The sequence below is a fragment of the Solea senegalensis genome, linkage group LG17, assembly GCF_019176455.1.
Source record: "Solea senegalensis isolate Sse05_10M linkage group LG17, IFAPA_SoseM_1, whole genome shotgun sequence".
Classification (NCBI taxonomy): domain Eukaryota; kingdom Metazoa; phylum Chordata; class Actinopteri; order Pleuronectiformes; family Soleidae; genus Solea; species Solea senegalensis.
Window position 1 is genome coordinate 10,665,865 of NC_058037.1, and position 27,230 is coordinate 10,693,094.

A 27,230-nucleotide genomic window follows, 5' to 3' on the forward strand; every position below is an offset into this window, starting at 1 on the left:
TTTTTTTACCGAAGAACCAACCATGAAAAAAAATTACTCCGAAAAACAGATAAAAACATTATTTCCATGTGGCATGAGAGTAAATTTCCTTCACTGATGAAATGTATGTTGTTACCACTTATTGCCGCTAGTGGGCGCTGTGAGAGGTATACGTGGGAAAAGAAGACGTCTACAACCATAGATATCTACAACTGGATAGTAAAAATCTAATTGTATCACGATTGTCGCTGTTTCCAGCATGGAAATATTTAGCGCATGATTTAGTCACAAACATTTGTAACGTTGTTTTGGCTATTTAATACATGGAAAAGACTATTAATATATGGAAAAGACAGTATATGTATCTTTAATTGGGGTAATTCACCTATACTTATGGCGAGTCAGTTGTAGTCATAAATAATCACATATATATCACGTTGTAGTCAAAGTACAGTAAAAACGCAAAACGTTACAGGTTATAGAACAGTTCAAAGTGAAAAAATAAGAATTCTCAAAGCGTCATCATTATTTATCGAGAGAAAAAGAGTATCCCGGAATTTCCGCTAAGACTAGCCGGAAGTAGGTACGTGGCCGCTTCAGCTGACAGTCTACATGATGGCGACAGAGGTTCAGAGCGGCGACCTCGACAGTGCTACATCTAGCCGGCTCGAAGTTTCCATCGACGGCCTCACCCTCAGTCCTGACTCGGAGGGTGACCAGGGCCAGGTCGAAGAGCCGGTCACCGAAACCGCGGAGCCCCAAACCGAGACGCCGGGAGCCGTTGAGGGCGAAGATGGAGAGACTGCTAAATCTGCGTTAGAGAGGAAATGGGGCTTTCCCTTACAAGAGCTGTACGGGATGGCCCTGAAATTTTTCAAAGGTATTGTATACATATATGTGCTATAATACCACAGGTGCACCGCAGGAATGCAGTTTTGAATTGGTACCGAGCGTTAAACGGTCAGGCGAACTACTCACTTCGGTGGTTGAGGTTAGCATGTAGCTAACATTAGCCGCTACCTGTCACAGCCTGGACTGCTGCTGCTGTCAGCCGTAATGTTAAATTAGCCACATAGCTTAGCTAATAAGCTACTAGGTCGCTTTTTGTTGTGGTAATATGGGCAGTTAATTGAATATTAAAGCGCAGAAGTAACCGAGGGCACCATGACACAGAGCATTGACAGGAAAAAAAAACTGAGTTGGACTATTGAAACGTCAAATCTACAAAGAAAAATGTGAAAATATGTATATTTTATATAGATATTGAAAAAGGTCGAGGTCGCGTCGTAGAGGGTCAAAAAGAGCAGATGAAATGCGTATGCTTTAGAAAGTGTATACAGAGTGGATCTACCCCATAGACGTGTCTTCAAGGGGGATTGCTATAGCTAAAGATAACCTTCTCTTTTAAAATTAGCAGAGAAACGGAATTATAACATGCCTCTTACACGTTGGCAGGCATATTCTGCCAGTCTGTAAGAGATGGTACACAAGCGGACTTCTGTTGTGGGTCTTGCAGTCTCCTGCCCAACATGATGGCAGTTTGGATAGAGGGAACTGGTGTCTTTCCGGATAGATGTGTCTCCTATCGGAAATAAATGCACACAAATATGATCTTGTGACCAATATTTGTGTGGATATAGTCCTGGAGACCTACAATTTCGGGCAAGTCCATGGACCTTGAGTCAGAGAGAGTAACTTATATTAAGTTGAATTAATCTATTACAAATGTATGATGTGTGCTGCCGACCTCTTGGCCATGTGAGATTTCAGTCTCAGTGGGTTTTTTCCTCTCTGGTTAAGGAAAGGTTAAGAAGAAGAAATACAAATAACATGGGGCATGCACTTCAAAGTATGTAGGGTTTTCAGGGAGCTAATAATTATACCTTTGTAGCGGCATAGAGAAGAACTTTTACCATAACTTGAAACAATAAAAGATATTTGCATAGCCTGAGGCTAAAACAAGCTGGTCAATCCAAGTTGTTCATTATAATGTGTGTGGCCTGCTTCATGTTATCTCCCTTCTTTGTTCATTTTTTTGGGTTTCAGCAGAGTAATCCAACTTGTCTTGCAACTGCTCATTAAAGCAGCCCATGCATTCTGTTTTGTTTGGAAAACACGCCCTGCCACTACTGTTGTCGGAAGGGAGCCTGTTAGTCAGTTTAGTCTGTAACACAAATCTTACTCTTCCTTCTGTGCTGGAGGAAGTTGACCTGTGAATAAAGTTAGTCCTTAGTCCTGGCCCTTGTCTGTTTTACTGCCCCACTGTCACCTCCTCCTATCCATACCACTCCCATGCTGCTTCTACTCTAGAGGTTGAGAGGGCTCCTGAATGACCCAGCTTTAAACTGAAAAGTCACTTTTTATAGTCAATACAATTCTCTTTAAAAGATATATATATATATATATCTATAAATAATACCAGTTAAATTATGACCTGCTCATGTAGTCAAACCAGCACATGTCTCACATGTCATAATTTCATGCAATTTTTATTTAGTGATTGGAGCTGCAACTAATTACTTTTTTTGGCATTGATTGATCTGTCAGTTATTTTTTTTAACTAACTACATGTTGTTTGTGTCTCATCTTGGCTTTAACAAAAAAACATAATATAATCAGGTGATTGCTGTCCTTAATCTAAGCTTAATAGACCAGAGCACAGTGCAATTGTTTCTGCTCTGCAATTGCAAAACCAGAATACAATACCATGTATGCTACTTAATTAAGCACTTGTTACAATAAGAATTGAAAAAGTAAACAAAACAAAACTCCCCTGAACTTATTACTTCCATGTTGCTCCTCTCAGATAAAGATGGCAAAGCTTTCCACCCGACCTATGAGGAGAAGCTTCGACTGGTGGCTCTCCACAAACAGGTGCTGCTGGGCCCTTATAATCCAGATGCTTCGCCAGAGGTCGGCTTCTTTGACGTCTTAGGCAATGACCGCAGGTAACACCATCAAACGACTGCATTTGTGTACCTGTGACCTTTGAACCATAGTCGAGTTTAGTTGTGTTTCATGAAAAATACACGCATGTCTTTCCATTCATAAAAAAAAGGAACTGAAGATAAAGTATATTTACCTCTTGATTGTTGCTTTTTATGTCATTATGAATTTAAAAGACATTGTACTGCACCACATTCATTGTTGTGTTCACAGGTTAATCTTTATTTTATTGATTTTCTGTTATGTTTGCCCTGCTGTTCTTGTGAAACATCAGGGTAAATCAAATGCATATTTATTGGCTGAACCCAGTTTCCCCTGCTGCCTCAGTTATCTGTCCTCACTTCCACCTCACTCTGTGTGCAGGAAAGAGTGGGCCTCCCTGGGTAACATGGAGAAAGAGGATGCCATGGTGGAGTTTGTCCAACTACTTAATAAGTGCTGTACCCTCTTTGCACCCTACGTCATCTCACACAAGATAGAGAGGGAGGAGCAGGAGAGGAAAAGGTAACATGTCCAGCTGCAGTGTCTAAACACAGACTCAAATTCAGTTTGTCCTGTATAAAGCTATACCACTGGGAGGCCACAGGGTCAACTTTAGAGATTTATTTTATCATGCTATGCATATGAATAGATAATTTGCATCACTTATCACTTAACCATCATGTCTTTTTTTTTTCTTTCCCAGGAAAGAGGAGGAGGAGCGCCAGAGGAGGGAAGAGGAGGAGAGGGAGCGACAAAGACAGGAGGAGGAGAGACGGAGGCTTGAGGAGGAGGAAAGGCTGAGGAGAGAGCAAGAGGAAAGGAGACAGGCAGAGGAGGAGAGGCTACGGGTTGAGCAGCAGAAGTATGTGTGCCTGTGTGATGGAGAGTGTGTGAATAATGTTTGTGAGCTTTTTTCTTTTTAACTTTAGCACTATTACATAATTGTCACACTTTCTTGACACTGTAAAGTGCCATCATCAGTTGGAGTTGTGACAGCTCAACGGCAAAAGTGTTCTTCATTACTTGCCCTCTAAGAAAAACAGCAGTATTCTATTTCACCTCAGTTTCCTCTTCTTTATTTATGTCTCTATACTCATCAACATTGCATTACTGTGTCCTTTTTACACAGACAACAAATAATGGCAGCACTGAATGCTCAGACGGCAGTGCAGTTCCAACAGTATGCTGCTCAGCAATACCCAAACAGCCCAGAGCAACAGCTGGGCCTTATTCGTCAACTCCAGGAACAGCATTATCAGCAGTACATGCAGCAGCTCTACCAGGTTCAACTGGCGCAGCAGCAGGTACGATGTCTTTGTTGAAAATCAGACTTTTATTTGTACATTTGTTCTTTTAAAAACTAAAGGTCCAGTGTGTACGAATTAGTTACATCACATGCAAGATTGATTGTAACAAACAGCAGTGTTCCACCTGATCAGGATAATGGGTTCAGCCATAAACAAGCAATGTCGTGCTCTGCTTCTTCTTCTTGAAAACGTAACATTTTTGGCTTTTAGTTTTGGTGTTTTGACTCGGTGTTGTCTTTCCCTCCATCTCAGGCCGCCCTGCAGAAACAGCAGCAGGCTGATTGTATGCATGGGACTCTTGACTCCTGCAACTTCAACAGTGGTGAACATGTAGCTGCCTCAGCAGCTGGGCCTTTATGTGCAGCTTCATCGCCTGCTGGTGGGGAAGCCCCTACAATCAATGGAGCCCAGTTAGATTCGTTTTCTGAAAGCATGGAGCGAGAGCCCGAGCCCGAGCCGGCAGAGGAAGTCTCAGAGAATGGACCTTTATTAGGTTTGTGCCCTGCATGTGTATTTTTTCTTGTTACCAACCAAACCCTTAAACCCGATTCTGACTTGCGTATTGTTGATGTGACCTGGAGTGCAGTTGTTCGAAGAAGTAGTTTATCATCTAAGCACACATCCTGAAGAGTAAACAAACTAATGTGAAATCAGGAACAAGCTTTAGTTTTTTACTGAAACATCTATCCTTGGGTGATTTATGCCGACTGGCTGCACTCACTCAAAATAAACATTTGCGAAAGCTGGTTGTGATATTAATAAAATTGCGATATTTCATAGCCCGACACTATTTACATTTTTTTGTTTTGAAGTGATCAAAGATTTTCTGATGGTGATTTTGTTTTGTCTTTAAGCCTCTGGCTGCATTTGGCATCAGGCTTTTGGATGTCTGACTCTTTCCACTCCATACTAGGAAGAGAAAACCATATATTACCATATATAAACCATTTATTCATTTGACATAATAAAATAAAATATACTATTGCTGGGGGAAAGTTTGCAATATATCGACTTGCTTATATTATCCCAATAAATACACCAGTATATTGTATTGTCATGTCATTATGTATTATGTCATCTTGCTATTTCACAGCCCTATGATGGATTGTAATAAAATTAGTGATTTTAAAAAGGTCTCTTTTTCCTTTTTAACAACAGCTGACTCGCCACCAGTCATAGCGGCTCCCTCCATGTGGACACGGCCACAGATCAAGGACTTCAAGGAGAAAATCCGACAGGACGCAGACAGTGTGATCACAGTGGGGCGTGGCGAGGTGGTGACGGTGCGGGTCCCCACCCACGAGGAGGGCGCCTACCTGTTCTGGGAGTTTGCCACGGACTATTATGACATCGGCTTTGGAGTGTTGTTCGAGTGGACGGATGCGGCCTCTGCTTCAGTCAGCGTGCATGTGTCTGAATCCAGTGACGAGGATGAGGATGAGGAAGGTAAGAAGCAGCTGTGATAGAAGCCAGCAGTGTGTGTTATTTTATTGCATAAGTGTGGCAGAAATGCCAGGCCAACCCATTTAGGCTATAGTGATGATTAAAAAAAATAAGATTAAGATCCGTAAATAACCATTTAACTATTTGCTATATGGATACTGTAGTACCACATTCTTTGCTAAGCTAAGCCATGGTGGTTATTGGCTCTTCCATTCTAAGCACTTTATGTAGGAATGTCAATTTCTCTTCTTTGCTTATGGAACGGTAAGAAGAGAATATAATCAATCTTATCTTGTGCTCACAATTTGCCTCCACTATTGTCCAACACTCACTGGTTCTCTTAGAGAAAAAGGAAGGCCTGATTGGGCTTTTTGTTGGACTCCAGAGCAGTGACGTCAGTGGAAAAGTGATGACAAATATGCCACTCTTTTTTTTCATTACACCGTTCATTTAATCTATAATTTCATCATAAATCTCATAAATCTCTGAAACCTAAAGTCAATTTCAGTGGTGTTTTGCTATAAAACACTGTTAGATTCATGCCTCAATCTTCAGTGTACAATGAGAATTCTTGAGAATCCTTGAGAATCCTTGAACCCGGGATAATCTCGGGTGTGTTTTTACAAAGTAAATAAATATTAAACAGCTTTTTATAACTTGTTAGTATGAGGTCCAAACGAACTGCATAGTGTAATGATGATAGGAAAAATACACAAATATGGTAATATTTGTGTATGCATGGCTCCCGTGTAAGCCATGCATTCACTGTGTTCTCTTATCTGTGTAAATCAGTGTAATTATTTTCTCTTCGATCACTGCAGATGTGTTTTGTACCTAAACAGGAAGTGATAGGGACAGGAAAGTTGTCTTTTGCTACTGTGACTCACTAAAATAATAGCATTGTATGGTTACAGTTAAGCTGTTACAAAGAGCCTTGTGTATGTGTCATTCAAAAACATCGGTTCTGTGTGCCGCCTGCATTTTTCCCCAACCTGACACACTGTCCTTGTGTCTGCAGGTGAACCTCCCAATGAGGAGGAGAAAGCAAAGAAGGAAGCTGGGAAGCCCCAGGTGGATGAGATAGTGCCGGTGTACCGGCGAGACTGTCATGAGGAGGTGTACGCTGGCAGCCACCAGTACCCCGGGCGTGGGGTCTACCTGCTCAAGTTTGACAACTCCTATTCACTCTGGCGCTCCAAGAGTGTTTACTACAGAGTCTACTACACCAGATAAGCCTGAATACAGACACAGGGGAGCCAAGGAGTGTGTGTGTGTGTGTGTGTGTGCGTGCGTGTGTTAGTGAAGATATGTCTGTTGGCAGCCTGTATGTGTGTGTGCTTGTGTGTGAAGAATGTGACACCAGATGCATTCTGGAAAAACCCACCAGAGGGTGACAAAGAGGCACATCTAGAGCCCTGATCTGGAGATGCGACTAATATGTTTGTACTTTATGTGTAAGTGTGTCTCAAGATACACCCCTGTCATCAAGCCCTTGGAAGAGGAAGTGTGTATTCCTGTTGTATATTCACCACCTGTCCTTGCTGCACTCACATATAGTATTTTACCACTTTTCACCCTGGGCTCCTCTTATGTCTCCACCTCAGCCCACCACTGTCCAACGTGGCCTTGTGGCTGCCTCCTGCCCTGAGTGATGCTTTTTCATAACCGTCAACGGAAACCAGGCAACTCCACTGCTCTGTGAGCCAAGTGTTTCCTGATTGACGGTAATGGTGGTTGTTAATCCCAGGAGAACACAGACATTGTTGAAAATCAGATTATATTGAAAATGTGCTTCAAAACACTATACCCAAGTTCAACAGAGATCTATTGGTCTTTGCCAAGTCTCGGTCACACTTTACAAACACCAGGGTAAGCACACTTAATCGTCCTTTTTAGTTTTTAAACAGCAGTGCGTTATTCTCTTTCCCAGCTACCATAAGCATATATGAAGGATGAAGGGATCAGTGTAGTGAAAGCAGTGCTCTTTCTGTCTTATTACAGAATCAGTGTGAATTCCACCTTCGTTACTTGACACAATTTGAACAACACTGTTTATTTACTGCCAAAATGTATGAAGGACCGATGATAAGTCACCGCAGGATTTAGGTAACACTCTAAATGAAGTAACGGGTGTAAATTGGGGGGAGTTTAAACTGACATGTACATGGGTAGAAGTATGGCTGTGAGACTTCTGCTCAGTAACAGTTTAAAAATAAAATACATCATAAATATTTGTTCTCCCGCTCTACTAACAACATTTTTTTGGTGTGATGTGTCATTTTATTCCACCTTCACACCGTTACACCATAAAGACGCTTCTTTAAATCCTTAGTGGTCAATTGCTAATCAATTCTTTTGCAGAAAAACAAACAGAAACACAGGATTATGACAGGTGTGTTGCTGTCTGGGGTTGTTTTAAATCACTGTTTTTTTGTTGCTGTTCTCAGTTCTGATGCACAAATAACACCTAATTATAAATGTTCGCTGTTTTGGAGGTCACGACACACTGTTACATCTCTGCTGCGCTCAAAAATGAAAAACTACAACACAAATACAGTGCTGGGATTTTGGTTATGTTTTTATTGTTTGTTTTTCTTCTTCCTGGAATGAATCAACTCTAATTGTCACCTCAGAAATTGTATTGTGAATGAACTAAGATGATGTAGATTTATAAATGTCTTGGGTGACTTGGGTGGCTTCTTATTAACTCAGTTATGGCATCTTAATGTTTTCAACTTTCTTTTTTTTGTTTTCTTGCCATACTTTAGATTCATTCTGTTCAGTTTCCCATTGAACATGCATGTTTCTTGTATGTACCACCCAGGTGCATTATGGGACAGTGCCGTATCAACTGTGCCCTGTTTGACTCTGAGCAATGGTTGTTGAATGGGAAGTGTCTTCAGTGGGCATCAGGCATTTGGTGTCACTTTATCACACTGTATTTGTACATTTTTTTTAATGTATGTATGTATGTATGCAACCAAACTGAAAAGACGGATAGATGGAATATCTTTCAAGTTGGCTACTGTCCCTCGCTAAATGTGTCAGGCTATCATATTATTTAATTAGGCTGCTCATGCGTCCTGTCTATTCAGTAAATTATGTAATATAATGCCACCGCATTTGGCTTGACCAAACCGTAACGTTCAAGTAAGTTCCCATCTTGTGATGTTTGTTTTTACTTTTATTTCTAATTGCTCACCAAGAGGGTTTGAGTCGACCTGTTCAAGCCTTGTATGTAAATAATTCTACAAATGAGTTTATGTATGGGATTTTACATGTGGAAGAAGGCTATTGTGAGAATAAATGCACTGTAAAATATGGTGAATGAGATGTATGAATTTCTAAGGCGAATGAAAGTTCAGAATTCATACCACGTATAAAACTATAAGAGTGTATTGTACATGGCAGAGAGAGAGAAGCTCATTGTTTTTTTTGTATTGCTTTGACTTGTTTGGATCTCTTCTGAGTTGCAAGATCTTTTGGGGCATATATTTAATCTTGATTAAACTTTTGTTCATGTCCAGAACTGGTCAGTTTTCTTACCCTTAAATTCTTATTCCATAATGTAAAACATCTTAAGTGCTTTGTGCTCAAGTCTTTCGTGATGTACTGACTCAAAACAATGTCAGGCTTTTCCCCCTAGGTGACAGTTTGACCTTTGGTGGCAGAACAATGAAATGAATCCAGAAAAACAGCCTTACTTGTTGTACCTGTGTTTTCTGCTGTGCCTTGCAGAGAACTGACCCACTTTTGGGAAAGGGAGTATGCAAAAAAAAAAAGGCTGTTGAGCAACACAGCACCATTAAGCTTCTTCCTTTTTCCAGCAGTGGTGTATTTGTCATCCTCGCGCTGCTTTCCTGTGAAATCATTCTGTGTCTGAGAGGAACAAATGTGGATGTAACTCGTGTTGAAGGAGGAAACGCCTTGCCCACAATGTTGTCCTGTGATGCAGAAATGGGATGTCACAATTTTTCGTAGTGAGGGAGCTGTGTCAGCGTTATAACAAGTATTGTGTAATTAGTTAAACTATTGCTGCAGAGCATGTATCAGTGGAGCAGGAATTTGTAAATCTTGTTTTGACTGTGGAAACGCTGGACTGGATTAAATGATTCCAAAAAAATTAGACACTTTGACACCAGGGGGCGCATTAAGCACTCCACACCTTTTTATTTTTCTAAGAGGACATTGTTATCCAGACTTTGCTGGAGATTCCACTGAACTTGTGGCCTGTGTATTTTGAAACTGAGCCGGGTCAGTGGTATGTTATTTATTTGGTGATGGGAGTTTGCTCTCTGGGATTTAAAGAGCAGCAGCTTTGGGAATGTGAGGCCAGAGGACTGAGTGACTGAACAAAGGCCTCTGGACAAACATGCTCTGAGTGTGAACACACAGAGAGAGGAGATGAATCAGAGACAAGTGTCCAGAGAGTGTGTTGTTCACGTGTTATTTAAAAGGTATGAACAACTTAAAAAAAACAACAACCTGTTAGTGTGCTCTCACGGTGTCTCTGATTGAAATCAGTGCTGTGATAGAACATTTGGATAACACTTTTAAAATACTGTTGGCTTAATTTATCAGTTGCTATGTAATTTGAGTATTTAAGTGCATTACTACTGTAATACAAATATAAAGCTAAGTAAATAAATTACAAATTGACTTGGCTAATGCTAAGTTAACTGTAAGAAAACATCACAGTGTGTATTTTCCTTCTCTTTATTGTCATTATACAACCAAAATTGCAGTCACAAGAAAATGGACCGTTATCCCGTGATAACAAATGTATTATTATGTGATCTTGAGATAACAGACTGTAAAAAATAATATAGTAGCAACGATGGCCGCTCTTGGCTCCTGTAATTGTTCCTGTAATCAAAACAAACACTTTTAATTTGAAATGATGTGAAATATCACCATAAATATTATTATTATTCCCATGTCAAAAAGTTGTACTTCTTTTCACTTGATTGGCCCCCCACTGACCAAAGTAGACACTGAGTGGCCCCCCAGGTCATTAGAGTGTGAGACCCCTGTTTTAGTTGATCAGTGAAGATGGCACTATCTATTACACTTCACAAGCAGCACAGGCTGCAGCCATGATAATCGCATATTAAAAATAAACAATTTACATTGAGCCACTCAAGCAAGCTAAACTGATAAAAACAACAATCGTCTATACGTCAATAAACACAACAGATATTGTGTGTTTTTTGTCGGACGTCGCACAGTAAAACAGCAACCACAGCTTATCATTGTAGCTTATTTATTTATTATTTTTTAGGCATATAAGGGATGTACAGAGCTACAAGAAACAAAACAAAAAACCCCAGCAATTTTTGGAGTTATCCTCTTATATTAAACATGCTAATTTGTATTATATTAAATTTCTGCCAATTTACCCTACCAAATGTTACATACTGGATCTTTAAGGTGTAAAAATACACGAATTTATTTATTTATTTAAAATCTCACGCTGTTTTCTTTCTGGTAACGTCTAAACCTCTGTTTACAGGCAGGCGAACAACTCCCGGTGAAGTTTCTGAACACTCCAGTCCACGTTTTCCATCAACCCGCTCCACCGACTCTGAGGGGAGGCAGGTAACTTCTCCTCTGTAGATCTGGCTCCTGTTCCAGAAGCTACAGGTGGTTGTAGTATTTCCCGGGTTTTGATTCATACTTTTCCTTTACTTTTCCTTGTTTTTTTCTCTCTCCATTCTCTCCAGCCTTCCTTCACTCCTGTGTCTGGTTGAATTTGAATAGACTTGAGGAGGCAACGTCTCCCGAGTACAGCGGCAGCTGCACACACCGAGTCCGCATGCTTTGAAAGACAAAAATATGGCGGGATTGGAGAGGATTATATTGCTTCACAACGGACGACAGCGTGTCTTGCGTTGGGTTTAAACGTGTGACTTTTCCTACGTGAACACTTTTGAGGCCCCACTGGAGTTATTGCTATGAATTTTTAAAAAATGCCCTTTCTTCAGAGGAGTGTCGAGCCGCGGCGCGTGAGTCGTTTGTCGGCGAGGGATGGCTGCTGGACACACGGAGAAGAACCGGGCAGACGCAAACTGCGAAAGCCTGTTTTATTCTCGTCTCTGGACGAGGTTAGCTGTCATACACTGACCAACATCATCTACCAACTTTCCGACCTTTCGCGACATGCCAGCGAGATCTTCCTGGGCATCGAGATGGAGGCGGGGATGGTGTTCAGGAGATCCTGCAGGATCCAGGGACGCCTGCAGTTTCTGCAAGATGAAGTCTGCAACTTCGATCCCAAGAAAGTCAAAATACGTAAGTTTGAATGCTTGGTCACTGCAGTGTGACACATAGATTATATACATCATTATAGAGACCCACGAAGTTAAGAAGTATGTATTATCCATCCATTAACTATGACGTATTTGTGTTAGAGCAGCATAGTTCAAACACAAACTATTAGAATATAAACCTGGAACATATAAGAAACATGGGAATACAAATTGTACACTTTGATAATAATAATATATTATTTCGAAAATAATATATATCAGTAAACTATAGAAGGAAATGCACTAAAAGAAAGTTACTCTATAGCTCTGCAAAAGAGAAATGCAATGTTGAAAGAGTTGGAATACAAAATGTACATGTTAGTAAGTATAAGACTAAAGAGACAATATACACATGAGAACATACTCAACAGCTGTACAATATTAAAGTATAGAAAAAAGTGAATGAAATATGTAAAAAAACCAAAACATAAGACCATGCTCCACAGCTATACAAAGAATACTAATAAAATAAAGTAGTATAATAATGACATAATGACAAACATTAATAATGACAAACATGCAGTGTAAGGCAGGTGTTTTTTAACTTACTGTTTTAATAATGTGGTTGTCAGCTTACATAACTGGTGAAGTTCAAGGCAATGGTCACCTTGTTCAGTGGAATAACAGAAGCAGGCAGGAGTGACCAGTGTGTCCTGAACACATGGCTTTGTTTATGGTAATAGGGGTGTTGTGTCCTGTCAAAAGTGATTGATCTTCACTCAAAGCCCTGACCATCTGTGTTTCTAAGTCGTCAGAGGACATGGGGAGATCACAGGAAGCCTCGCTGTCTTCTCCCACTCACTTTTTTCATGCTGTTTTATGCATGTAAACAAAGTTGGTCAACACACGGATGGAAAATGGGAAGTCAATTTTCGTTTGCTGTGGCCCAGCACTGTCTTTTGTTGTTGAGCGATCTACTCAGGTCTCACAATCAGATGTTACATATTAACTTTGACTCATGCTATAGAGCCTCCGCCAGCTTCATAAAGATTTAAAGATAGACCTTATTTGCTCAGATATAGTTTGTTAGTAGACAATGTGGAGGCTCACGTCTGTCATTATATACTGCTGCTTCTTTAATGGGGTTGTCGTATGGTCTGTAGTTAAGGGATCATGTTTCCCATTGATTCCCTGCATGGCCTCTTTCAAAAAAAAAAAATCTAATTTGCCTCTGAAATATGTTGCAAAGTAGGTTTCAGTAGATGAGGCCAAATTCCACTGAACACTGGCGAAAGAGGGCGATTTAAACTCTGACTAATGTGCCTTTTGTTTCCTTTTTTGAAAACTGTCCTTCCCATCTATTCACCCTGCCTTGTCTGACTGTGACTCACTCTCTCGCTCTCATACACACACAGATTTGAAACAGGTTGCAGGGATATGATAAGCTGAGCAGACAGTTCCCAGACCTAAGCAAATGTGATGTACGATGAGCAATAGACTGAAGATACACACAGTGATTAGTCAGTTGCGCTGTGATTAGTGGGGTACCACGCTACATGACAGCTTCCAGACGTTTAACTAATCTGTGTTATTGTGCACGATGACTCCCGCTGTGCATTTAGGTTTTTGATACAGTCAGAGGGTGGTTGATTCCATTTGTCATTCACTCAGTCACTCAGTGGAAACCAGCAGCTAAAGACAAGGTGTGAGAGATTAGGCAGGAATGCGGTGTGTTTTACGTCTGGAGTGATGTAGTGAAGTTGCCAGCTACCTCACAGCCCCAAGACCAAATGCTGGCTGGATTGAACCAATGACTTAAGAGTCATTGTGACATATGTTCACATGACTCACAATCAAACACCTGTTCTTTAAAAAAAAGAAAGAAAAAAGATGAAACTCCACGTTGAAGGAAGTGAGTGATGGATTTGAATATGTCAGGATGTAGAAGAGTGGGTGGAGTTGTTTTGAATGCACATTTGAATCATAAGTTATTGTGTAATGCACATGTCCTTCTTACTGTGCTAAGTCCAGTGTGAGGACAATAACAGGTACGTTTTAATGTAACCTTGTGACATATTGGCTTTAGGAGTGTAGGCATTTAAATCATTAAACTGTGACTGGTCAGTCTGTTGTATCTTCAACTACTGTGTTGGTCAGGATTCCTTCTCTAACTTCAGCTTGAAGATGGATCATATTACTGGTGAGGGGGGACAATAAGAGGGGCCCCTATATGCTGGGGGACTGACATTGAGGGAAGGACAAAGTATGTGTGTGTGTGTGTGTGTGTGTGTCTGATTGTCTACCTAAACTGCCAAAGGTAATCACCAGTGGCAGTTTGAACAGTGATAGCCAAATGGGATTTCCTGCCCATGCATATTTGGGTTATCTCATGCCACTGATCATCTATTTGTGCAGCAGTACAGGTCACAAGAGCAAAGGCCAGAGGCGTTTTTTTCTGACTCCTGAGTAGGAACACCTGACACTCCAGAGTCAAGAGTTTAAGCAAAGTCTAGTCATGTTTGCCAAGCATTGGTTACTGCTGCAGGCCAGCATATGGTCATTGGGCTGTGGCAAACTTAATAGAGTATATTGCTGCTGCTGCCGCACCCTGATGCAATAATGACATGGAGCACAATGGGACTCCGAAAGGACAGTTTTGTTCAGACACAAACCCTGAGAGCAATAACAAGAAGATACAGTGTGTACAGTCCCCAGGTGGAGCCATGGCAACAGCTTTTTGGAAAATGAGACTTGATGAGTGTGGAAGTTTTTACAGCTAAAAGGAGTTAAAATAGTGAAATTTTCCTTACAAAACATACCTAATTGTGTAAAGAGATGACCCTGGTGTTGTTGGTACAGCATTCACATGACGTTCTTAGACTTGTTGCAAATTAATCATGATTATCTTTATTGTTTAATCAGCAGTTGGCTCTTTGGTCTGTCAAATATCAGAGGTCGAGAGTTCAGCTGTATTTCCCTAAGAAGATGAACTAACTGAACCTTAAGTTTTAACTGAACTCTGCTTTTAACTTTATGGTAAGTTCTGAGCCTTATTTGCTAAATATAACTCTGGTTTGTGTAGGGAGTATTCTATTTTCACGTTGAAAGTAGGTCAAACAAGTCAAGGTTAATTGGAGTCAAAAGAATCTTCGGGCCTCCCCGTCAGATATCTTGATGGCGCTTAGCTACAGACAATGAAAGAAAATAACATTCACTCAAAGGTTTACATCTGACCCGTTGAATTCTGCCGTCCATCTTTCTCTCTGAGACTCACAGGACAAGCCGTGCATTCCTTTCACTGTCCTTGTGATATTTATAGATGTATATCTTTGCCTGACAATCTTTCATCTGCAGCATGTCATCATGCTAAGTGTGCGTTGGTATATCCAAGTACTTCTCAAGGAGCTGTGTGTGTGAGTGTGTGGGCACATAGACTCTGGACTTGTTTGTTGATGGTCATTTTTGACTCAAGCTGGCACAACTGTACACTGGTGTTTGGGTATAAACAGTTCCGCTCAGTAATGATAACACTTGAATTGTATTTTCCTGAATTGAGATCCAAGGTGTGTCCCTTATCGCGTGACAAAAAAAATAACAATGTGTCCTTATGCCGGGATAGGCTAGATTTTGTGATTTCAAACACCACCGCACACTCACTCTCACACTAACACCCCTGTGTGCCTCACCTCAGTTCCCCCAAGATGCTATTCACTCGGGCTGGCCGCGCTACCCCTTCATTCATCAATGCAGAGCAGTCATTACGCAGCCAGAATCCACAAGTCAGTTCCCACTGGGCTCATTCTCTGGCTGGTTCTAGAGGTCGCCCTGGTCTCACGAGACACAAAAGAGAAGGGGTAGGACAGAGACACAGAGAAACAGAGACAAGTGGGCGAGAAAGATGGGGAAAAAAAAGCTGTTGCTTTCCAAGAAGTGAAAGGATATTATTGCCATTGAACTGTAACTGACTTGGTGCATGTGTGTGTGTGTGTACGTTAGGGCTGAACGATATATCGTTATCGTATCGATATCTAGATATGAACATTCAAGATATTCATATCGAAAAAGCAACGATATAAACAAAATAGATTTTCCCCCGCGCTCGCCCTGCATGTACAGCTCTGGCGGTCACAATAAACTTCATTTTTACGATTGCCCTTGAATGCACCACTACGGCCAGCCAACCACAAACCTTATTTCATGCTTGCTGTGGAACGACAGCTGAAGCCAACCAATGACAAACATAGGAGGGCGGGAGGGAGACGGAGACTGAGACACGCACATACACACACACATACACACACACACACGACATACACAGCGGGAAAGAAAAGTGACAGAAGATAATGCGGCCGGTGGCGATTTTGTGCCAAAACATAAATCATCCTCCATTATTTGGAGGTATTTTGGATTTTAAAAAGGATGTCAACCCGAGCGAGGTGTTGTGCAGGTCGTGCTTGGCGAAAATTGCAACGAACCAAGGTAGCACAACAAACATGTTTCACCACCTGAAACAACACCATCGCGTGCTGCACGAAGAGTGTATTACAATGAGAGAAACACCGGGGACTTCTCAGGTATCCCAAAAGAAGCCCAAGTTAAGTGTGTTTACTGATGCGTTCAGTAGTGTTACACCATATGAGTCGACGTCCACCAGACATAAAGGCGTTACAGACGCTATAACATGCCACATTGCAAAAGACATGGTACCCGTGTACACAGTCTCACAGTGAGTTCTCATCAATAAAACACTTTCCATGTGGAAAGTTTCCACAGTCTTTTGTATTATGATGTTTTTATTTTTCTGAAAAATGCTTGCTTTTCACCGAACCCGTAGTCATATCGTATCATATCGATATCGAGATATCTGGCATGAATATCGAGATATGAAATTTTGTCCATATCGTTCAGCCCTAGTGTACGTATGCAACAGCCCTCTCTCATGACTCTGTACAGACCGCCCAGGATGTAAACGCAGTATTGGGGAGTGAATGGAGATGTTACTGATGAAAGCGCGTGTTGTTTTTAATGCACTCTTGGGTGTTTCATCCTTTGTGTGTGTATGAACTCACATGCATTTCCTTCAGCGGGGCCTGTCAGTGTTATAATGGATAGTTGATCACATGTACAGCTGCTTCTTCTCTGCACTTGTCCTCCACTGAAACTCAAGTCTGCAAAGAGACGGATTTGTGTTGATATTAGATAGTGAAGTTAATAATGTAGGTGTGTGCAGGCCTGACTGTGTGTAAGCTCTGGTTTGAGCAGAACTGATAAGCCTGTGCAAACTATGGTTGAGTTGTGGTTATATTATTAAGTGGTAATGTTCTATATTTATATATCTCTTATCTGGCCTTGATGACCACCTTGATGACCTTCCAATTGGAAGATGACCCACTCTACCACTGAGCCAAAGCCGCCCCATATTAGTCACCAATCACCAGCAGTCATTTCATGCGTATATTAGATGATGATTTTGTGGTTATTTCATTGATTATTAACTGTTGTCAGACTGTTCTGATGGACAGCTCCAACAACCCAAACAAATGTAAATATTAGAGGGGAATTAACAAAAACAAAAAAAACGAAAACGAAATATAATGAAACAAAACAGGGAGGAGATGTTGTACGATATTTGTACTTCAAGTAATGGTTGCAGTGAGAAACGGATGGAAATCAGGGAGGTAAGAGTATTAATATATGAGACTACAGGTGCCTATGTTTTTAAAAACTGGCCAATGAAAGTCTCAAAGAATATTTCACCTGTTCAGATGAAAGGAAAGTCAGTAAATCAGTAAGCCATGATGTGGTAGAAGATGGATTCTGCCTTTTCAACTAGAGTAGGTGTAAAGTATAGGTGCAAAAGTAACAACGTCACAAACTTTTGTTTTTAGGAAACTGGCTGGCTATTAGAGTTAAACTAAACATGGCAGGGTTTTAGTACAGCTGTATGTGTCAAATAAACCGATTTTAGCTAATTATGGACAAGAAAAAACCCCATGTGGGTATGATTAGTGTTCTCCACAAACACACGTGCCTGCGTCCACACACTTAGAGAAACCAGATACAGGTTGGCGCTAGTCGTGTGTGTGTGTGCTGGTCAGTAATCCAGGGTTTACTCAGCGAGCAGGGAGATGAGCAAGATTTAATACCCACTGCTGTGAACTTGGTCATATCGAGGATGCAGTGATGGAGTGGGTCACCATTTACCACAAGTCTAGTGTGGCACACTAAGTCTAGTGTAACACACTACACACTACTAGGAATTCAACCTCTTTACTATTTTGGAGTAAAGTATCACAAAGAGCAGATGTTGTTTGCTATGATTGCATTTCCTCTGAGAAAGCAAACACGAGCTGAATTGTTGGCAACAGTGCTCGGGAGACGAGATTGAGCCTGCGATAAAAGTTCATCAGGGCTTTTTGCTGCCCATAAATTAAAGATGAACAAATATACTTTTGGAAAGATTGTATTCTTACAGAAAAGGGCACATCTTGAAGTGGCGTTGGTAATTTTAGTCTCCAGTGTGGCAGCAGACTGAGGTTTAAGCCCTCAGAAGATAATTGAAGCAGCCATAAGAATTCATCTGTCGGAGCCAAAGACACTAAACAGAATGACAATAGCCTGTGTGTTTCATTGTATTGAAGCACTTTAACTTCTTTTAAATGGATTTGTTCATATTATAACTCTTCCATATTTCCGTGTTTGGTCACAGTGTGGCATGAAAGGTGACCTTAATGTCAGTTTTCATCACTTCTGTCCATTACGTCCCTTTAAATGTGTCATTTGTGACTTTATTGTGTACACTAAATGTTAAACAGGCTATGTGTCTTACAATAAGGGTAATGATAGATCTCTGTCTCAAGAGAAAATCAAATGCAGCATCTGCTCCCATCCAAAAATGTGACAAACCATTTTCACTGTATGAGTGCGTGTGAGTGACTCTGCTCGCAGATGTGTCCTTTTGTTTCGGCATATTCCATTATCAGTCACTCTCTCTTTTCCCCCCTCCGCTTTCCCTCTTCCTCTCTCTCTTTTTTTCCATTCCTATATTTCTCTCCTTCCTGTTGTTTCGTATGGCTTCCAGACCTTTTCCTCTCTCATCTCTGTCCACCCTCTTCACTTTGATGTCAACCCACATACTACCACGCTGACCACAGCCGAGACGAGGGTCCTGTTTATTTTTCTCTTGTCTCCCCTTCTAATCATTTTGTTTTTGCTCTATAGAGTACATGTTTTATTTTCTGTGTATCTCATTTTTTAAACATATTTTTACTCTTCTTATCATGTTCTCCATTTTTTCCCCCACAGACCATTTAATTATGGTTTTAGAAGCATGTTGAAATGTTCTCAGGGTAAATAAGCCCTTCCCTCTGTTTGCATCTTCACCAAATCAGTATACTGTAATTACCCCCTCATCCCAACCTGATGGGTGTGAGTAACCAGTAATTCACAAATGCACAGTGCACAGTGGCCTGGTGCCTCTGTATCACATTGGTGATAAATGTACTACATTAACTGCTGAGAGCCACATTCTGAGTAAAGGATGTTATTGTTTTTTCTCTTTCTCTCTTTTTGAAAGTCATGGCAGCTTTAGCCCACAACCTCATGTAAGTGCAGAAGTGTAGTGCGATTAAGAGAGACAATGCCTTGCTGAACATGATTCATCTAATATTATACATGTTGCATTTTGCCCCTTTGTGTGCTGCATTGTATAAGGATTACCCTTAAAATGTCAGCAGAAGGAGTGTGTTTCAATGTATACTTTTACTTGATAATCGGGTTCAAATCACTGACGGATTGTAAAGCCGGTAGCACATTTATAGCCTGTTGGAGATGGCTTTCTAAATCAAGCCACACCACCACTGAGATACACAGCTGTGTATTTCCCAGCTGTCTCGTGCAGCTTTGGTCTTCACTAAAGACAAAGGAAAACAGCTTCACTTATAGACACTAAAGACTCTTTAGTGTTCTTCTTTAGGCAACATACAGTATATACTAGGCAATATGCCAGGTAACTTGTGAAGGAGTGAAAACATTTAGATGGTGGATAGGTGTTGCACTGGGAGCATTTTACCGATCACCAAAGATCCTGAGAGTCAGTGGGGGCGGATCACTGCCACTAAACACACTAGATGTATAGATGTAGAAAGATGGGAACCCACAAGTGGTGATCTCTTTGTATCAGGTACAGAATTCAATGTCTACTAGCTTGAATATCTTGTTTATTTTACATCCTCCAGAGTAGGACAACGGAACATGTCTTAGAAAGTGGAAGATTTTGACATTTTTCAGGGGCTGGAATCATGTTAGGCTGTTTCCCACACGGGCATTATAAGAGACACCAATATTCAGTCTATCAAGTTCTGCAATATGTTGCTCCATCTCCGGGAATTTAAAGTGCGCTGTGGATTCTGGCGATGTTCATTTTTGCAGAGGTTTTTCCTGTGAACACAAACATGACGTCCAGCGCTCCATAGCATTATCACACTTTTAATTATAGCTCCATTTATTTCTGTAAAGTTTGCCCTGTAAATTCTCCTCAACTTCTAAGCTCGTTTTTTGTTTGTTTCTTTATCATGGTTAATTTTGGTTCTGAAACCTTTTGAACTAAATGACAGCCAGCGTAAATGAGCTTGTGATAAGTATGCCTCTTTCCCAACTGTCAACATCTTGTTGGTATTAGCACTGTTCATTCTGTTTTTGATGAGGACTTATCACTGCTCAGCCTTAGTTTAGTAGAGTGAACATGGAGTTTCTGCATTGTGATAAACTTACTGTAATTCTTATTTACTGTATGTGGAGACGATCCTCTCTGACTAAACGGAGAATTACTCTCACGTTGAGGACAAATGTGTGTGTGAACATGGGGTTTAGCAGCGATGTGTACAGTAGGAAGGGGGCCCGACAGGCAAACACATCCATACATCACATAATGACATACTGCAGCAGGTGGGAGCTCATCTTACAGGAACATAAAGTCTATTGTTATCCCCCTATCTGCACTTTACTGCAGTCGAGACCTGATAACACACTGTACACGCACTCACACAACACACACGGTGACTTCATAGGAAAAATAAACAGGGATTTTCTGCCACATCTGTCACTTGTGCCACTTAATCGTGGCGCACGTGGAAACAACATGCACACAAATTCGGTGAGTGGTCCGTCCTGTGGCCTTCCTCGTCATTTCCATTAGAAGCTGCAGCGGTGTAATGGATGTGTCATCACAAAATATCAACATAGACCCGAAGAGGAACAAACACGCTAAACTTTGGTCTAAATTTGCTATCAAGGTCAACAAGACAAACCGCTGAATTGATGTAGCTACACATTTGGACTTTAAACCTGTCATGGAGAGAAGAGAAAAGGTTGAGTAGAGTTTCGGCCATATTTGGTTTAGCAGATCATTTCTTAGAAGCAGCTGTTCGTTTGGCTCTTTTCATGCATATTTTTAACTCCTGTAAACATCGGTGACCTTAGACAATGTGAATGCACTCACCATTAGGTGGATAAGCAAAAGGGCGACTGAGCTTCTGTTTCAGGCTTTCAGACTTTCTTCTCCCGTTCACTATGTCAGAAAACATTACATTTAGACTGATCTATTTTTAACTGTTCAGCAAATGAAAAGTAGGTTAATTTAGTTGGGATTTAGGCAGCCTGGTTTCTCCCAGTTCAACGACGGAATAGTCCCAATTTTGAGTCAGTAGGACATTTGTATCAACTGTAAGCAATGATAGTGAGTTGATGTGAGGCAGGGTTTCTGTCATGTTCATTATTATTAGTGGAAAAACTGTTATAAATAACAAGCAGTTCCATACGTTGAAGCATGGTCAGGTGGTATACAGTAGACTGAGGGACATCTCTCTTGATTAACAATAACAATAAAAGTGTTTGACATCTATGAGACAAAAGCATAATTTCCTGTCCTGGTCACCGCCCTGTGTGTGTCAGAGAATGGCAACACAACCTGTTGATCTACCTGTGGCCAGAAGGCCCATCGTCAACAGGTTGACCAAGCATAACTTCTCTATTCACAAAAAAATAGAATACTTGTTCACAAATACAGGTTACAGTATTTGATTTTGGTTAATTGAACTTGATTTGTGATATCTGTTGGTTAGTACGGAGTTTGCATCTCCAATGTAACGAGAACTTGAGTCTGACTGCTTCCTTTTTCATTTTTCAAATGTGTCTATTTTCCCTTTAAATCAGTGAAACAGGGACTCCTTAGAATAAATCACGGAGACTGTCCTGATTCAACCGCAACTCAAATATATCCTGTTTTTTTGACAGTTTTCAAAAATTTCACCTACCCACTCATTCATCAAACCTGCCTGTCACTTTGTCAGTTAAGATTTAACAGAGTAAATATAAAAGACTGATTGTCCTCTCTCTCTCTCTCTGCCTCTGTCTGCTGTACTGTTTTACTGAAGTGGATTGAACTCTCTTTGTCTCTTTGACTATTAAAATATCATCCAAGTGTCATCAACTGAACTTGTACTTAGGGATGAGTCGTTATGATACTCTGTATCGGTATTGGCCTGGTACTGGTCAAAATCCATGGACGTTTCATCGTGCACACACTCTAAAAATTTAGCAAGTCTTGTTGTGGGCTATTTTATGTTTTCTTGTGGAAATATAATATGTGTTACACAGTTGGAGAATCATGTCTTTTAAATAGCTTGAAATTGTTAAAAAGGTCTAAAATGACTGTATCGGACTGTTATTTGTATCAGTAGATACTCGAGTTTGAGATATTGGTATCAGTATCGGGCACAAGCTACTACTGCATCACTACCTTCGCTTGGACCACAGTGGGACTTCAACCTCTTTCTGTCCCCTCCATTTCAGAGTATGTTGAACATTTAGCCTGCAACTGGGGACATGTTGCTCTCTCTCTCTCTCTTTCTCGCTCTGTGTGTGTGTGTGTAATGTACATTACACATTCACACACACAAACACGCAAATGCCAAGAGTTTATGGAGATTCATTTTAAAATGAGTCACAAAAGACCAGATTTTGTCTCTCCCCCTTTCTTACCTGAAGCAAAGCCTTCCTCATTTGTCACATCCCATCTTCTCATGAACATTTTACTGTGTGCGAGTGTATGCGCTTGTGTCTGAGAAAGTTATTGTGAAATATGACGTACTGCACACAGGAATCCCAACTGACTACTGAATCTTCCTCTGTAGCAGCTTTTAGCCGTCTGCCTCCTCCACAGAGACCTCATTGTGCACGTGTTTTTGTGTGTATGCGCTCGTACATGTGTACGATGAAAATGACTTATCCTTCTTGAAACGTCCATGCTTCAGTATTTATTACACAGACACTGCTGTCATGGTCTACTGTGTCAGTTGTATAGTTGTTTTAGGTTTGCTGCCAAGTCGGTCTCCTTACATGTGTTGCATTTGTGAAGAACCTGTTTGCGTGTCCTTGTGTGATATTAGTATGATTAGCCTTTGTCTTCCTTCCTTCCTTTTATCTTTTATTAACCTGTTTCCCATGGTTTATTTCTCTCTCACACACCTGAATGTTCCTCCCTTTTTAATTTGTCCCCTGTCTAATCTCATGTTTTCCTTCTCGCTCATTCTTATCGTCCGTGTTTCAACTACAACCCCATGAATGACGATAAAACGTCTCAAGATATTAACTCTTTGACCTCTGAATATTCTCCTCTTATGCTCTCTGCTCTCCTAGTACACAGTTTTACGAAAATCCAAACCACCTGTTGTTTGATCCACTAGTTCAGCATCATGGGGAAAGAACATGGACAGAGATGCATATCGATTGTCATTGTAACACTTTATATTATGTGTGCATGCTTTAGGAATTCCAAAAACTTTAATTTGAAGAATACTATGCATGAACAAGTCAAACTAGTTACTTCAGCTATAGTTTCTGTGTGACTAAAGGGGAATGCAATGACTTGGGTAAGTTGTATACTGTAGGGCTGAAGTACATTGTGCAGCAGACATTGTGCAGTATACATTCCTACACATGTTTAAACACACGCAGAGAAGCATTATACACATATACATAGCAAAACATGATCATGTTGGTGTATTTATGCCATTATTTACTTGTCACACCCTTATTTGTATTTGGCAACTGTTGAATATTGTAAACATTCAGCCAAAGGGTTTACACACACACACAGACACGCATATGCATGCATGCACACACTGAAGACAAAACATTATCTCTAACCTTAACCATAACCAATTAAAGTTTACCTAAACTTAACCTGGGTTTCTCAGAAATGAGGTTCTGCCTTATTCGGACCAGGTTTTTGTCTCCATGAGGACTACTGGTCTAGAAAAGAGTTACACATACATGTGTGGACATCTAATCTTGTTAGGACATTATCTCCATTAATTGAGTCAGCCTTACCAAAGCTTAATCCCTAACCTTAACTATAACCAGTTAAAGTCTAACACTAATCCTAACCTAAACCTAATTCCACTCCCTAACACTAAAACCAAGTCTTAACCCTGACTTGTCAGGACCAGGCAGAGTGTCCTCACAATCATAGTAGACACTCTGTAAAATTACACATCTGTATATTAGGGTTATTCTTAACATCCAGATGTTTTGTGTAGATGTGTGTGTGCGTGTGTTTAAAAGAAGAAAAGAGCACATTTAACAGAAGCCCTCTCATGCCACACAGTGAGAGGGGATTTTCAGAGTCAGTGCTGGTGGAGGGATTATGAGGAATATAATTTCATATGGCTACAGAATGGTTAATCTCCTTAAGCCCCGCTGGAGCCATTGCTGTTTCTGCTCCATTATGGAGCCTGCAGGAGAATTAATCTGAACAGACAGAGTGTATGATGAGAAACAACCTGTGTTTGTCTGTGCATGTGTTCTTACCTGTTGCTCCATAAACAAGACGGGTGTGCAGACTTGTGATTGTGGATTCCAGTAATTATTAGTTATTTACCTTTTGCTTGAATATTCACATTAAGGCTTGTTTTGTAAGATAAGATGAGTCACGTTGAATCAGTTCTCTTTTTTTTTGAGTGAGTGCTAGTCACGCATTACAGCCACACTGTCTTTTAGATGATGATGATGATGTTGTTGTTGTTGGCCTGAGTTTTCTCTCGTCCCAGGAGCTGAGGCCTGTGCAGGTCTGCAGATGTACAGTGCATCATAAATATAAACCTAGACAATCACAAGACAAATATGACTCCTCCAGTCTACTTCAGCCTAGTTTTGTTGATGGATTTAATGAGTTGGGATTTGAATGGTCACAAATCTGTGTGTCTTCTCTTCAGGCTACTGCACCCTCATGTCCTGGCATATTGACTCAGCTGTGTTTTTGACCTTCTCTCCCTCCCTGTGGAAGGAGACACTTGCGTAATGTGCGTGTGCGTGTGTGCGTGTGTGATTAGGTATTTTCCCTACCTCCAGGTGTTTTATCACAAAAAGGTTTCAGCCATCTGGTGATTTAATTCTTCAAAGCTTTTGTGAAGATAGGATGTTTAATTATCTTTTTTTTTTTTTTACCATTTGTGATGTTATAATAAATAGCATATTTACACCTATAATATATTTTTTTCAGATAAACAAATATTGATGTCTTTGGTGTAGCACTTGTAATGAAAGCTTATTGTTGTGTGGCATATGAAAGCTTATATTCAAAGTAACTTTGGGAAAAATACAGAGGATCATTCACTTCATCAGGGAATGATTCCAAAACTCACGATCCCACACTGCTCCCATGTCACAGGGTACCTTACGATACGATGCATGATCCACGATACCAATACAGCCACTCTGTCATATTCAATATATTTATTGCAAGACAATCATATAGCGATACATTACATGTCATTACATGTCATTTTTACATACATCATGAAGAAAACAAAACGTCTGTGAAAAGTTAAAAGTGCAGGATTTCTCTATTTATTCACAACACAGAACATAAAGTCTATGTATTGAACGTAGATGGGGCATCTCTTAACATAGCTTTCTCCACCATTATCCCACTGTAAACTCCCTCTTCTTTGCCAGGTATCTTCCACCTAAGTTTCCCTCATTCATTTGAGTAGTGCCACCGCAAGGAGACATCAAGTAGTGATGCCTGGCGAGTGAAACTGGCAGGGACCATTCACTTTAGAGCGGGTTTATTTGTTAATTCAAATATCAATATTTTCCCTGGCGTATCGATTATTTTATTGCACGAGAAAGGACAACAATATATCACCAATACTTTGATGTTTTGACCCACGCGTACTGTCATGTGTCATCAAACTAGGTCTGTTTTTATTGTTTTGTTTGAGAATGGCAGAAAGTACACGATAGACCTTGTAGATTATACGTTGCCGCTTTCGATGTACAATGAATGCAGAGGAAATGTTTATCAAGGAATGTGAAAACATTGGTCCTTGTTGATGGAGATGAAGCAGTCTTTTGATACCCGTGTATCAAGTAACTGTTATTGTCCATCCGTCAGCGGCGTCATGTTGGCTAACGTCCTAGGGCAGTTTCACTGCAGTTGGATTCACGGTTGTTTGTGGAGGATCCGGTTCATTCCTCGGAGCCATGGAAACATTTGTGTCCTGGTTTTGTGTTTTTCTCTGTAATGTTATAGAGTTTCAGCTTTTAATGGTGTAATTTTAATAACATGTTTGCTTTACTTGAACATATAATGCAAGTTGCAGTTGGGTTTTGTTTGCCTTCAGGTGTTGAATTTTATATGTAAAGCTAAGATACCATAACTGATAAAAAATACCAGAAAATGTAAAAATATTGATGGGTGTTTCCTAAATCGTGTCCACAAACCAAAACTATTCAGTTTTTTGTTTGTTTTGTTAGAGAACTTGTTTTCATTATTGAAAAAAACCCACTAAAAACAATGAATTGATTACCAAAATAGCTGGTGATTAATTTAGTAATTGATTTATAATTACTTGAATAACAATGAATTGTTGCAGCTCTACTCTACCTTAACCATCACAGCTAAATGCCTAACCATAACCTAAACCAAATTCTAACCCTAAACCTTAACTCTGAAAAAGCACTCTAAAGTTGTAGGGCTCTGACAAAATGTCCCCACAAAGATAGGATTGTATGTTTTTTGGGCCCCACAAAGATATAAATACAAGTACACACATGCAATGCACTCCTCATTTGTTTGATACGTTTACCTCAGTGAGGCCCATGGCAACTAACAAGGAAAGACCACATAAAAGAAAATCCCCCCTGTCCTTTCAATTAAGAGTCCTCAACTCCAACAATGCGCCCCTACTGTCGGCTAGCTTCGAGATTAACTCCGCCCATCAGCTGCGTCTCCAAAAACTGTCAGGGCCTGGCCTCACCT

General features: G+C 40.5%; 2 protein-coding genes across 2 annotated transcripts in view; both read left to right on the top strand.

The window, feature by feature from the left end:
* Nucleotides 1-564: 564 nt before the first annotated feature.
* On the top strand, nt 565-9,186 carry acbd3 (acyl-Coenzyme A binding domain containing 3). Its single transcript, XM_044049463.1, has 8 exons — nt 565-859; nt 2,786-2,927; nt 3,289-3,429; nt 3,611-3,769; nt 4,037-4,211; nt 4,467-4,707; nt 5,373-5,660; nt 6,676-9,186. Exons 1-8 carry the CDS (start codon nt 592-594, stop codon nt 6,888-6,890), a joined length of 1,629 nt encoding a protein of 542 aa, XP_043905398.1. The 5' UTR covers nt 565-591; the 3' UTR covers nt 6,891-9,186.
* A 1,980-nt stretch (nt 9,187-11,166) lies between these two features.
* LOC122784562 (NHS-like protein 1) overlaps nt 11,167-27,230 on the top strand; it is a 96,023-nt gene continuing 79,959 nt past the window's right edge. Inside the window, 2 exon segments of the mRNA XM_044049879.1 lie at nt 11,167-11,255; nt 11,381-11,948. Coding sequence (XP_043905814.1) covers nt 11,627-11,948 — 322 coding nt within the window. The 5' untranslated portion in view covers nt 11,167-11,255; nt 11,381-11,626.